This window comes from Trachinotus anak, unplaced genomic scaffold, assembly GCF_046630095.1.
Source record: "Trachinotus anak isolate AG129_WGS33_773 ecotype Australia unplaced genomic scaffold, CSIRO_AGI_Tana_v1 ptg000013l, whole genome shotgun sequence".
NCBI classification, from domain to species: domain Eukaryota; kingdom Metazoa; phylum Chordata; class Actinopteri; order Carangiformes; family Carangidae; genus Trachinotus; species Trachinotus anak.
In genome coordinates, this window is record NW_027273864.1 from 11751332 (window position 1) to 11764812 (window position 13481).

General features: G+C 43.8%; 1 protein-coding gene across 7 annotated transcripts in view; it reads left to right on the top strand.

Moving 5' to 3' along the window:
- Positions 1–13481, top strand: part of LOC139630109 (calmodulin-binding transcription activator 1-like) — a 54512-nt gene that overhangs the window by 29734 nt on the left and 11297 nt on the right. For 6 of the 7 annotated variants that reach the window (XM_071493232.1, XM_071493228.1, XM_071493230.1 and 3 more), the window contains 6 exons: positions 749–884; positions 3055–3126; positions 5171–5324; positions 6719–8598; positions 9807–9933; positions 10419–10553. In XM_071493232.1, coding sequence (XP_071349333.1) covers positions 749–884; positions 3055–3126; positions 5171–5324; positions 6719–8598; positions 9807–9933; positions 10419–10553 — 2504 coding nt within the window. The remainder of the gene's footprint in view (positions 1–748; positions 885–3054; positions 3127–5170; positions 5325–6718; positions 8599–9806; positions 9934–10418; positions 10554–13481) is intronic. The other variant, XM_071493233.1, reaches the window with a different exon arrangement.

Sequence of the window (13481 nt, forward strand, 5' to 3'; positions counted from 1 at the left end):
TGCATGTGTGTGTGTAAGAGAGAGGGCACTTGTGAGTATGTGTTAGTTTATTGATTGTTAACGGGCCTGTTCTCTTTCTGTTGTCATGAGATAAGGCAGAGAAGCATTTTTCCACCACCTACACACACACACACACACACACACACACACACACACACACACACACACACACACACACACACACACACACACACCTGTCCTTAACGTTTTAGAAGCGTAATGATCGATTGCCGAGCAGCAGGTTTGACATTGAACCCAAAGAACACACGGCTGTAGGTCCTGCCATCTCTGATATACTTATAACATCTATGTCTTTCTACATGTATGGCTCCTGGTGTGTGTGTGTTTGTGTGTGTGCACGTATGTTCATCCCGCCAAGTGTATATGGAATGGGAGCTTAGAGGCCAATGTTCCTGCTGTGCTGATAAATCACCCTACTAAAATATTAACACATAGTAGTGTGAGTCTAAGTATGAGAGGGGAGGGGGGTGTATGGGTCCAGCTAACTTGACTGTTGGAGAGTAACATTGACGTCACTATGTAAACGATGAACATCTTCTTACTTATTTCATTTATGAATCACCAATGGAGGAGGATTTTGATACTTTTGGCAGTTTGAAATTACAACCTGGAAATCATTTCTGCCCAGTTTCCATGGAGCTGAATTGCTGTCAGCTTCAGTTAAATTGCCACAACATTTATTCTGTTATTCTGTGTTTGTCTGTCTTTTTACCCTGTCCTCCACCAGGCCTCAAAATGGCTCTATGATCCTCTACAACCGTAAGAAGGTGAAGTACAGGAAAGATGGCTACTGCTGGAAGAAGAGGAAAGACGGGAAGACCACCCGAGAGGATCATATGAAGCTCAAAGTGCAGGGAGTAGAGGTGAGAGGCTGCAGTGGAAAAACAAGTCGATGATCGTTTGGCGCTGAATATGGTTTCACTGCCAATGTTGTCCTTAACTTACTCTCCTTCACTCCGAGGACACATACATGTAATACAAATGTACGTACAAACACACATGCTGAGCTATAGTCCAATATGTTACCTGAGAGCGAGTGGTGTCCCTCTCTCTTTCCCTCCCTCCCTGCTCCTCTCTCGGTCTCCCTCTCTCTCACTCGCTCTCTGTCTCCCTCTCTCTCTTTCTGAAAGATAAGAGTGTGTTTGGCCTGAGGCCAGGAATGATGTCAATGCCTCCTTCAGCAGAACAGAGAGGGGTATCGATCCAGTCTCAAGGCAGCGTCTGTGTGTGAGTGTGTGTGTGTGTGTGTGTGTGTGTGTGTGCATGCGTGTGTGTGCGTGTATGCGTGCGTGCGTGCATGTGTGTGTGTGTGTGTGTGTGTGTGTGTGAGTCACATCAGCCAGCTCAAAAATTGATTATTCAGCAGGAATATACCAAGAGGTGAGAGGAGTGAGCATGCATGTGTCAGAAACAGAAAGAATGAGGTAGAAAGGAGAGTGAAGGAGAGACAGTTAGGAGGCACATGGATGTTTACAGGGCGCTCGTAGTTTTGTGGTAAAGGTGAGCAGGAGACAAGCAAGACACAAGACAAAGACACAGAGGTAAGGGGAATAATTGAGATTAAATATTCCCATCTGCACCTCTATTAGTTATGACCCCACACTCACATTGACATTCATCGCACATCGCATTTTTCTGCATTCGTGCATGAACACTCACGTACACACACATACATACAAAGGCAAGTGTTTCTCTCCCTGGTAGTTGCTCAGTAATTGTTTGTGTCACCTCTTCCCAGGACCCCCCTAAGCAAGCAAGCAAGCAAGCAGCGTGTAGAGCAGGGGACGGGAATGAGGGAATGAGCAGAGCAGCGAGATGAGCAGAGGAAGAGAAGTAGGATGGGGAGAGGCAGGAAGCCGGAGAGAAAAACATAACCCTGGATGGAGAGCCTCCTCATATCGAATGGAAATATATGGAAATGCACTCTGCCTTTGGCAAAACACACTTTAGATAGAGGGCGGGCTACTTCTGAGAAGAGGTAAAATGGCGAGAAAATATAAGCGTGCGCAAGTGTGTATGAGGAAGAGAACAGGACAAGTTTTAAGTGTTGATTATATACAACCTGATTGTTGAGTATTTGTGTTTGTGTGTACATTTTTTTTCTTTAAAAATAACCTATTTATATGTGTGCATATGTATTGGGGTGTGCATGTGTGTGGGATTCTTCAGTGCACGTAAAAAAAAGTGGCTATGATGACCTTGATTAAAAACTATTCTGTCATCATTTCACCCTTCCAACACACTCTTCATTAGGACTGGGTATCGAACCTCAATGCTTTTAGAGTATTGATCAAGATGTTTCCATAGCACAGAATATCAAATACTTTCAAGAAACTGGAACCTGACTTTGAACTGCTTGTTCAATTCCATCAGATATTTACTGATTTAGATGCTAATTTCACTAATTTTAGACCATTGCATTCAGTAAAGTAAACAAAAAATATTATAGACACTCTGAAGTTGTGCTGTACTGTGTATCAGCCACTGCAATCATACATTTGGTCGATATTTACACCTACACACAGTATGTATACACTGTTTTGTATGTATGTAATCATCTTCTGCTGGATGGAGTCCTTAGTGAACTTCCTCTCCATCTTGTCCACCAGAACACTCCACTTTCACCGTATGCTTTCCTTGCTTTCTCCTCCTTGTCTTTATCCTCGTCACTGTTACTGATCTCTCTTGCAGTGTCTGTGAGCTGACAACAGTGTGACTTTTTGTGAATTCCAAGTGGGTTATGTCTAGTCTTGCTGAGGCAGTAAATTTCACAATCTCTTGTGCTGTAATTGTCAACATCAGATTTATGGTATTTTAGAAAAAGACATTTGGGGAAAAAAAACACATACAGCATGTTTGCAATTTAGTTTTAGCACCACAATCAATACAACCTAAGTGGGTATAACCTAAGTTCTCCTCTTCTGTTCTTTCCTTCACTGTTCTCTCCTCCTTTTCTCCTTTTTTTCACTTTTTGTCTTGCTTCCTCCTCGCTTTATCCCTGCAATCTCCTCTCCTCTCCTCTCCTCTCTCTAGTGTCTGTATGGCTGCTACGTCCACTCCTCCATCATCCCCACCTTCCATCGTAGATGCTATTGGCTGCTGCAGGTAAGCCCACCCCCCCACCCCACCTGACCTTTTCTCACACATTTATACACATACCAAACAAGATTTCGAGGGGATTTATAGTGTGGTGATAATTTGTTAGTAGCTGTCATTTATAGCAGGATAGTTTTCAGGCCCTTTTCCCTGACATTATGGCCATTCTGTACCATTTATTCTGGCTATGTTAAGACTTTATTCACCATTCTACGCAAAACTGGACAACCAGAAAATATATAGTATATTATTACACTTTTTACACAAACCTTATTCTGTTAAACTGTCCATTATATTTTCAAAACAACACTAAGCCAAACCATAAACCAGCAATAAACATCCTCCTCTTCTGAATTAATGAGGCAGACTATACTGAAAATACTATCACAAAGCTGGGCTCATAATAAAACTTGATGTTGTTTGGCTGAGTGGAGTGTCCTACACTCAAATGACTAGACGACCAGAATATACCTAGAATATGCTCTTGTACAATGTTAACATACAGTGCAGAGCAGTGAAAGCATTTCTTTGCCAGAAGTTGACTGTCACTTCCCGAGCACAGTGTGTTATCTAACCCTGACTCCCAATGGTTATAGTGAGCATCAAGGACAGAGGCCCTACTTTCTACGTGGTCCTCTCCAAGAAAACACCCTGGAGCTACAAAGAGCACACAACATGCTCACACAAACTCAAACACACACACACACGCACACATATATGCACAGGTGTCCCCCTGTGTATAAAAGCATGTTGTTTTTCATAGAGATGTTGGACTCACTCTACCGCTCATGTGAAAGACAACAGAGAGCAGCAGTTTCACACACACACACACACACACACACACACACACACACACACACACACACACACACACACACATACGTCTCTCCCTCCATTGGCCATGCAAGCTATGGTCACCAGGACCTCATCATCTTGAGGCGACAGGTTACACGATGAATCTTAAACATGTCCGCATACATTTACAAAGCGTCTCTCTTCATCTCTCTCTGTTCATTTCAAAGAAAATATTGAATACCCAGCAACGTTCATTTAAAATATGGAAATGTATATATATTTATATATTCTTCACCAGAATTTCCTGCATAATTTCTCACAAGAAATTTACGGGGACATTGCAGCCACCGGCTGTAAATTGAATATGCCCTTACCCAATATATATTTTTTTCAGCATCCCAAACTAGTTAGATCCCTGCAGTCTAAAAATTATGAAGGGAAATTCTGGTTGCTTTATCTGTAATGTGCCATTTTCTGCTCTTTGCACAGATATCAAAACACATCAGTGATTATGATCATAAATCAGTCTGTGAGTGCTGTTGCATTGCACAGTGTGGTGCTGTAGCAGCCCACTGTGCCATCCTCTTTTGGAGAGAAAAGTGTTCCACCTCAGCAGGTCCTCCCCCTCACCTGAGTCTGTCTACTGAATCTTTCATCAAGAGGAGCTTCTCTCTCTCTCTCTCTCTCTCTCTCTCTCTCTCTCTCTCACTCTGTCTCACTCACACACACACACACACACACACACACACACACACACACACACACACACACACACACGAACGCACTTGTTGAATCATTCATGGGGTAGAAAGAAATTCCATAGGTTTGCTGGTGACCTACTGTATAGTGAGAACTACTCTGAGCCGTGCTCTCCCTTTGTTGATCTCATTCTTTCTCTCCATATATATTACACACACTCACATACACACAAACACAAATGTAGACACTTCCACAGCCTCTGCAGGGTAAGAGAGAGTGATGAGTGGGCTTGAGCTGTTAAATCTTTTATGGGCAGGTGAGAGAATCTTATCTGACACGCTATGTCCGACCTCCTCCCTGACCTCTACTTGCTCTCCTGCTTTTCCTCTGCATTTCCCCTCCATCAGCTCCCTCTGCAAATAGACTCTATCATTGTGTTCTCTCACTCCCTATATGTTATAAGAACATGACAGTGAATTAATGAATAAAGGGTCATGCTAAACTAACGCCAAGTGCATCTATGTCTGTGTGTGGTTGTGTTTGTGTCCCTGTGCTGTAGAACCCAGACATTGTGCTGGTGCACTACCTGAATGTACCTGCAGTTGATGATAGCGGGAAGCCATGTGGTCCTGTCCTCTGCTCCATCAACACAGACAGGAAGGAGTGGGCCAAATGGAGCAAGGAGGAGCTCATTGGACAACTCAAACCCATGTGTGAGTTGGCTTTACTTTCATTTCAGCACTCACCTCCCTCCTACTCTCAAGCTCTCATGTTTCATCCCTCATACTTGTCCTAAACCTGGGGATATGAGTCACCTTGGGTCAATAACAATACCATTTGTCATGGTACAGTAGTGATGAAAAAGATGATGACATACTCTACCCAAGCTTCAAAATGAATCTGTAGGAAACCAGTGTAATAAATCTAAAACACAGATAATTTGATAATATTTTTTAGGCTTTATAAACAACTTGGCAGCAGAATGAGGAACAGTCTGGAGCTGTGCCATCGCTTATTAGATGAGACAACAGGTGCTTACAACAATTCAGGGGAGATGATATAAAAATTTCTCTCTTGCATTAACGAAAAGTATCTCATCTCATTGGTGTTAATAATTTTGTCCATAGATCTTATTGTTGCTGAAAGTAAAGATAAATCAAAAAGCTGAAAAGACTTGCTAAAAGGTGTATTCGGACATTAACAGTAGCCTTATTCTTATTTAAATTTTGATTAAAGAATATTTAGAGCATCATGTCCTTCCAGTCCTGAGATGATAATGATACTTTACAAAGTAGTGTTGAATTTCAAGACAACATTGTTCTTTCAGAAGCCACCTTTTGAAGAGATATTCAGGACACGCATAACATTCAGCCAGGCTTTGACAGATTTGGAGTTTTTTTGTTTTTGGTGATTCCAACAGTCAGCACCATGCTGCCACCTAGAGGTAGATACACTTTATATCGAAGGGAGGAAGAGATGGAGAGAAGGAAGACAGAGGTGCCCAAAATATCCAGCATGTATTATTCATAAATGAGCATCAGGGAGTAGATAACTCCAGTACACACACTAACACACATACACACACAGACTTACCTAAGCTCACCTGTCTTTTGATCTGGTTTAGAAGGGCAAATAAGGACAGCTCCCCAAAACTAAAGCGTGTATCAACTTAAGTATTTCTTCAATTCTCATTCTGCTTTGAGAATCATATTCTCTCTTGCTCTGTCTAACTGCCCCAATTTGCTCACACAAAATTACTTTCAGTTTTCCTTTCCTTGCTCTTCTCTCTTGATCACTGACTTGATCCCTCCAAGTGAATGACATCTAATTCTTAAATTGGTAATACCTTCAAATGTTAAAATTTCATGTCTTGTAGAAAAAGCAAATTTTCCTTTTTACATATATGTATTTCAAATGTTTGAACACTGTGACAGCATCACAGTATTCATCAACTTAGTTTTCAGGGTTGACTCTGAACACTGGGGGGCGACATTGAACACTCTACATTACTTAAAAGATTGACTTGAGCAAATGAAAGGACAGAATATGAAGAGACTATCCATCGTCTAAAATGGTAATTTGTTTGCTTTGATGTCCATTCATTCAGGTGCTGGAAGCAGCCTGCATCAAAAATGTTCCAGTGTCAAGCAGCGCATCATCTCATCCAAGCAGGAGTCAGGGGCAGCAGCAGGAGGTGGAGCTGCAGTGGGTACTGGTGTAGCAGCGGGCCAGAGAGCTGAGGAAGCAGATGGCACAGAGGTCCAGAACAGCGATGTGTCAGAGGGCCAGACAGAGCCCAGTACTGGAGGGGGCAGGAGCAGAGCGGGTGGAGGAGAGAGGAGGAATGGCAGGTTAACCAAACCCTCTTTACTCCCGCAGAGCAGCATGGAGGTGTCCTCCTCCACTTCCACCAACCAGGTGGAGGTCCCTGACACCACCCAGAGCTCCCCACTGTCGATCACCAGCGACATGGCTGACAGCCCCGCTCTTGCTATTGGAGCTGGCTTGTCGCAGAGCACAGCTGTGTTCATGTCTGAGGTCACCACACTGACTGGGGATTCAGTTTACTCTGCTGGCCACACCCACCTGTTGGCATCCACGCATGAGAGCACCACCGCTGGAATCCTTTTGGCTGTTGCCCCCGAAAACCAGAGGTTTGCGTCGTTTCCTGGTGGGGTGGGATTAAGTGAGGGAGGAGAGTTGGTTTTGTCCAGCTCTCTAGACTCCAGTGGAGGAGTCGGCCTTCCTGAAACCACTATGACCTTTGATCCTGATTGCTTCCTCAACAATCCCAAGCAAGGCCAGACGTATGGAGGAGGTGGGGGGAAGACTGAGGGGTGTAATGGTGATGATGGAGGACTCCACTGTTCTTCTAATGGCTTTGTCTACAACCCAGCCCTCGTCAACAACATCAAGACAGAAACGACTCCCCTGGAGCAGCCGCTGGCCACTCAGAGCAGCTATGTAGGAGAGGGGACAGGCCTCAGCCCCAGCACCACCCTGGAGCAAATGGACTTCAGTGCTGTCATGTCATCAGCCTGTGTCCCAAGTCTGAGTCAGACTTCACACCACCCCTCCCCGAGCCTTTTCCTCCAGGCCTCCCCCCAGACAAGCCAGTCCTCCCAACTGCAGGCCAATGGTACTGAGGCAACCCAGGAATCAGGTGAGGCCCAGGCTTACATAGGCCTGCCCACGGTGCCAACAGACTCTCCGGTCACCAATGGAGATCCGCATACGCACCTCCACCAAGCCAGCCCAGACCAGCAGGCCCTGTGTGGAAGGAATGGACAAGGAGCAGCAGTGGGCTCGTTTCCCCTGACAACACAGGATACTACCGTCGACCAGTCAGGCAGCAGGGGACATCGAGAGGTGGGGGGCCTGGACAAGGCTTCTGAGAATGGGGGAGAGTTACTGCTCAAGCCAGGAGCTCCTCACGAGGCCTATGCGAGTGTGGACACCGAGCACTACCTGCAACCCACAGATGACAATGGAGGAGGAGAGGAGGGTGGAGGAGGAAGTGGTGGAGGAGGAGGTGGCGGGGGAGGGGAAAATGAGATTCTCTGTAATGGTGTAAGCTTGCCAGGGGCCAGCAGTTCAGTGGTGGCCAGCCCTCAATCGATAGCTGCTGGTGCAAGCATCGAGGGGGCTCTCTACAGCTCTCCTCTTCCTCAGCAAGGTGGGGGTGTGTCAGCTACAACAGCTGGGGCAGGAACAGCCATCAGTCTGGAAGGTTTTGAGGCTTCATTTGGAAGCCAGTTCTCTGATCTCATCAATGATTTCATCTCAGTTGAGGGGTCTGGGGGTGGTGTGGGAGCAGCTGTAACTGGGGTCCTGATGCCCCAGGAGGGGGCAGCAGGAGAGGAGCAGGGCACAGGAGCAGGCCACCTGCAGAGCTCAGAGGTGGAGCAGGGAGCTCTAGGACTCCTCCAGGAGAATGGGAGGCTGTTTGGTGTGACAGACTACTCCCCAGAGTGGTCTTATCCAGAGGTTAGTAAACCCAACATGATTATCATTCATTATTTATTCATGGTCCCCTACAGTAAAATCAGTCCCTCCACCACATGATTGACGGCAGCTTGTAATTGATGTTAAACACTGAAATCATGTTCAGCGCAATTTGTGCTAAGACCGCCAGCCTGGCTGTGTGGTCATTAAGGAGTCAGAATATCTCAGATTCAGCTGATTGGATTTTGATGAAATTTCAATATTACACTGCTTCCCCTGGGTGGCTTCATTAATGTACCCATGTACCACTTATAATATCTCAGACACCAGTTCTGTCATTGAATTATGATGAAACTTGTGGAAACATAACATCTTAGCACCATTAGTTTAAAAAAAAACAATAACTTGCCACAGTTAGTACAATTTGTGGAAAAAATTGTCAAAAAGAATTTTAACAACGAACTGTGTCTCCAACGTGCGCACATATTCAGCTAATATCTTTCTTCAGCTTTCTTCCAGGATCATCAGTGTTACATCATACTGATTATTCCACAGTTTTGAGTTTCTTGAAAAAACAACACAGCTCAAAGGTTGATCATATATTTTTTTTATAATCAACAACAAGGAAGGAGCACTACAAATGCCAAAACAAGACGTCTACCGAATGCTAGAAAATGGCTTTACAAATTGAATCATTGTTGTGTAACCTAACTTCATGACTCCAGCATTTGTGGGGGGCAATGTATCATTATTATGTATTATTTTTAGCTACACTGAAGCGAACACATGGGAGTGTCGTTCAGATGGTTCGTACAACTTTGTTCCACTTGGATGTAAGGAGCCACACAGCCTCTAGGGGCTGCTGCCAGGCCTTTTAGACTCTTAGATTTGTCATCAACAAAATAGTAATTACTTTGTAAATGAGGCAGGTTATACTATCTCTCAGTTTAGATTTATATAATAGAAAACAAAAGGTTCCATTTTTAGGCCACTGTGTCTCTGAGGTATGTTTTGGTGACAGATAGAATCAGGACATTTGATAGAAACACATTTTGTGTAAACACACATTGGCTTACACATGCACACACACCTTCACAGATCTGGAGCATTTTAGAGCAGGTAAATTTAGACAACAGGAGATGTTAGTATTCAGGCAATCATGTGTCTCATCCTCACACAGACTCTTGTATCTCTTTGTTAACTACTGCATGTTTAAACTTACACTCAGATGCAGTTTCCTGTTTCCGCAGGGTGGAGTGAAGGTGCTGATCACGGGTCCGTGGTTGGAGTCGAGCAGTGAGTACAGCTGTCTCTTTGACCACATCAGTGTCCCTGCTGCCCTCATCCAGCCTGGGGTGCTGCGGTGCTACTGCCCAGGTAACACACCTGTGTATACACACACTCTAACACAACTCACTCTCCTTATTACTGTCTCATACATGGAAAAACACTATTCTTTATTTTTAAACCCAAACCTTAACCCAACCTTCAATCCACTAATTCCTTTAAGAAGCAGTTTCTTGCAAAAAAGATTTTCTTCAGCACACGGTGAAAGAATCCTAAGATGTCAGCTGCATACTCTTATTGGGAGATGCAGTCCCTTTTATACAAAAAGATAAGAACAACAGAAAAAACACTGGGACACTGGCAATCACACAATTTACACAGTGCTTAGTCATATCCTGCTACATTTACATGTGATCAGGGGGAAACTGGCAAATGGCAAATGTGTGTGCAGCCACACATGGGCCAAAGTAACACTAGACAGTCACAGTCTATAACAGTTACCATATTGTCCTAAATTTATTTGTTCTCCACATATAGCCAGCCTTTCTTATGCCTTACCTCATGTCTGTTTCCAGCCCATGACACAGGACTGGTGATGCTACAGGTAGCTATGGGCGGTGAAGTCATCTCTTCCTCCGTGGTGTTTGAATACAAGGCGCGTGACCTTCCTGCCCTGCCTTCTTCTCAGCATGACTGGCTGTCCCTGGATGGTGAGAGCCTTTGTTTGTGTATTTTTAGGGAGGGATGCACAGCTACGCTCTTACTGCCTGGTGTTATTTACTCAGTAAAGAGCATAAACCATAAACAGAGGGAGACCTGTGCATAACTGCTTCTGTGTGTCTGGAGTGTTGCACATATCAATAACAAACAAAGCATAGAGAGAGAGAGAGAGAGTGCAAATGAGTGTGTTTTTTTAGCATGCACTTGACTGTTGTGTTAGTGCTCAGAAAAGTTCAACCTAAAAATATACCCTTTTCTCATTCTGCCTTATGTTATTTTTACTTTTTTTATGAAGTGTATATCTGGCTCTGCCATTTTTGATCAACTAAAGCTATGAGAAAACCTGTTGATGTGTGTGTGCAGGTGTGCGAGGCTGTCATTGTGCTGCTCTTTACTGTTGGATGCTCTGTCGCGCTGTGAGATGTTTTGTCTACAGCCACTGATGTACTGACCAGTATGGTGACATTGCTGCTGTTTGGTTGAACTGTTCTTTTGTGCCTGCAAGCATCTTTTTTCTGTTGTGGTTCTGTGTGTGCAGATTGATTTTTTATGAGGGAATCTAAGTTGTGGAGCTGCTTTGACACCTGTTCTTTGAAAGGTGTTAGTGTTTAGCCAAGATTCATAAAGGCTTTCACATTTGTCATTGATAGACTGGTTTAGGGCGCAGTCATTTATAATGGAATCCATAGTGATGGTTTGAGTGTTGGAGAGAACTGCAGATGTTGATATTGTGATTGTTGAATAATGCTGAATCAAATTAAAACTTGCTTCAAGATGTTGATAATTGAATGTTCTTTGAGTCAGCTCTGGGGGTTTGGTTGCAAATATCTGCACAGCACCAGGGGGTTAGCGTCTCTGTGCAAATATATCTCCTGATGCAGCTGCAGCTCGGAAACACACGGGTCTCCTCAGCGAGGCATGTCCTGGGTTACTCTGTTCGCCCCCGTCTCTGTGTTGCGCAATGCGGCAATGCGGCTCCACAGTCACAGCAGGCTGGCTGTTTACTGGAGTGAAGGGCAAGGACATCATGTCACAGTCGCCGGTCCACTTGAGAGTCAAAACGTTGGCCACCACCGGCAGTGTGTGTGTGTAGCTGTGTAGCCTCACAGGCTCTATATATATGGGCTCTGCCTTTGACGTTCAGCGGTGATTGCCAGACTTGGACAGGCGCTCTGCCTGTTTTCGCTCAGGTCCTTTGTTTGGCTTCAGATACACAATCGACGGCTCAGTGCCTGGGGAAAATAGACAGAGATAAATATTTTAAGTACATATATGCGTCAGCACACGGCTTTGTCACATGCCATTGCTCCAGTTTAGTTTGTGTGGAGTCTATTGTTGTGCCGATGACGACCGAGCCCCCTGCAGCTCCGAGTCTGGCGGGCGGATTTGAAGCGCTGCTCTCTCCCAGACACAACGTGGAGACTGCTCTCTCTCTCTCTCTCTCTCTCCCTCTCCCTCTCTCTCTCCCTCTCTCTCTCTCTCTGCACTTAGTTGTGTTTTGCTCGTTCGGGGTAGCAATGTGTGAGTCGCACACTTCAAACTAACGGGGTTGAACAGAAGCGGGAACAAAGAGCAGCAGATAGAGACTCGCTGTTTGGGTTCGTAGCTTGTTTGATTTTAAACTGATGATAACTTTAAAAGGCGCTCTTTTATTCTGCGTCCAGGTCTGTGTTGTCTGTAGCTGAGTTAAGTTTTCTTTGTCATGCTGCTGTAGACCTACATAAATGTGCCTGTTGTCTGAATGATGTGTTTGAGCGTCGCTTTCCTTTTGCATTGTAGGATTCAGTCAAAATATTTGTAGCACATGTGGAGCCCAAACGCTGTCGATTTCAGACAAAGGGACGTAGAAAAGCCACAAGTCCCCACGCTGTTTAAACGCTACATGTTTGGACTAAAAGGAAAGCCATAGCCTGCTTGGTTTTGTGTTGCAGACCTGATGATCAGCCATCAGTCCGTCCAGCGTCTCTGGTTGACCTGAGCAGTTTCAGCACCAGCAGGAGTGGAAAGCGCCACTTAAGTCCATGACAACAAATGCAGGGAGGCTAATGTTGCTCCTGCACAGGCCCAGATAATAACAGACCTGTGGGCACAGACATGTGGGCATGTTGATGATCACCCACAGCTTGAATACAGCTATACTCTGCTTAGTAGAGGTTTACATTTTTAGATGTTCATGTTTACTACTGAAAGTTTGTCGATATGGACCCTGTGCCAAGTATCTTAATCTGATTAATAATTTTTCAATTAATTTTGACAAAAAAAAAAAAAAAAAATCTGTTAGCACAAATAAATGCTTATGTGAATATTACAATAGAGAAAAAAAATCAATATTAAGAACCTAAATGCTGGTTGAAATTTAATGAAATATAACTTCATTTTTTGGAGAAGAGCAGGACAATAAGTGATCTGTAGTACAGGGGGGGCACAGCCTTTGTAAAAGCTGGAGTGTGTCACCAGAATACTTGCAGTTTTCAATGGTCAACTATAATCTACTTACTTAATTAATACACTCAAAAACAATTTATAAAATATGCTATTTTATCAAATCTGCATTTAAATTGTGTGGTTAAAACCTATTAGCAACAAAATAATTGCATCCCATTAACATGATAAATAATTAATTTTTTTTTAATGAATTCTTAAAATGACTTTTAAAGGGGGAGTTTCCTGTGTGTCCTTTCTCAATGTGCTCCACATCCTACATAACATGAATGTAGCAACATTTACACTGAATAAACTGATCAATGCATTTTGAAATGGAAAATGACATGAAGACGCAGTAAAAAAAAAAATTAGTAAACCAGTTTGAAAGACATTTTACAGTCATATTTCAAATTCAGTAATTTACTTTTCAATTAAGGAGGGTAATTAAATGACTACTTAATTCCTTTGTAATTGCAGAATTTAAATTAGTATTT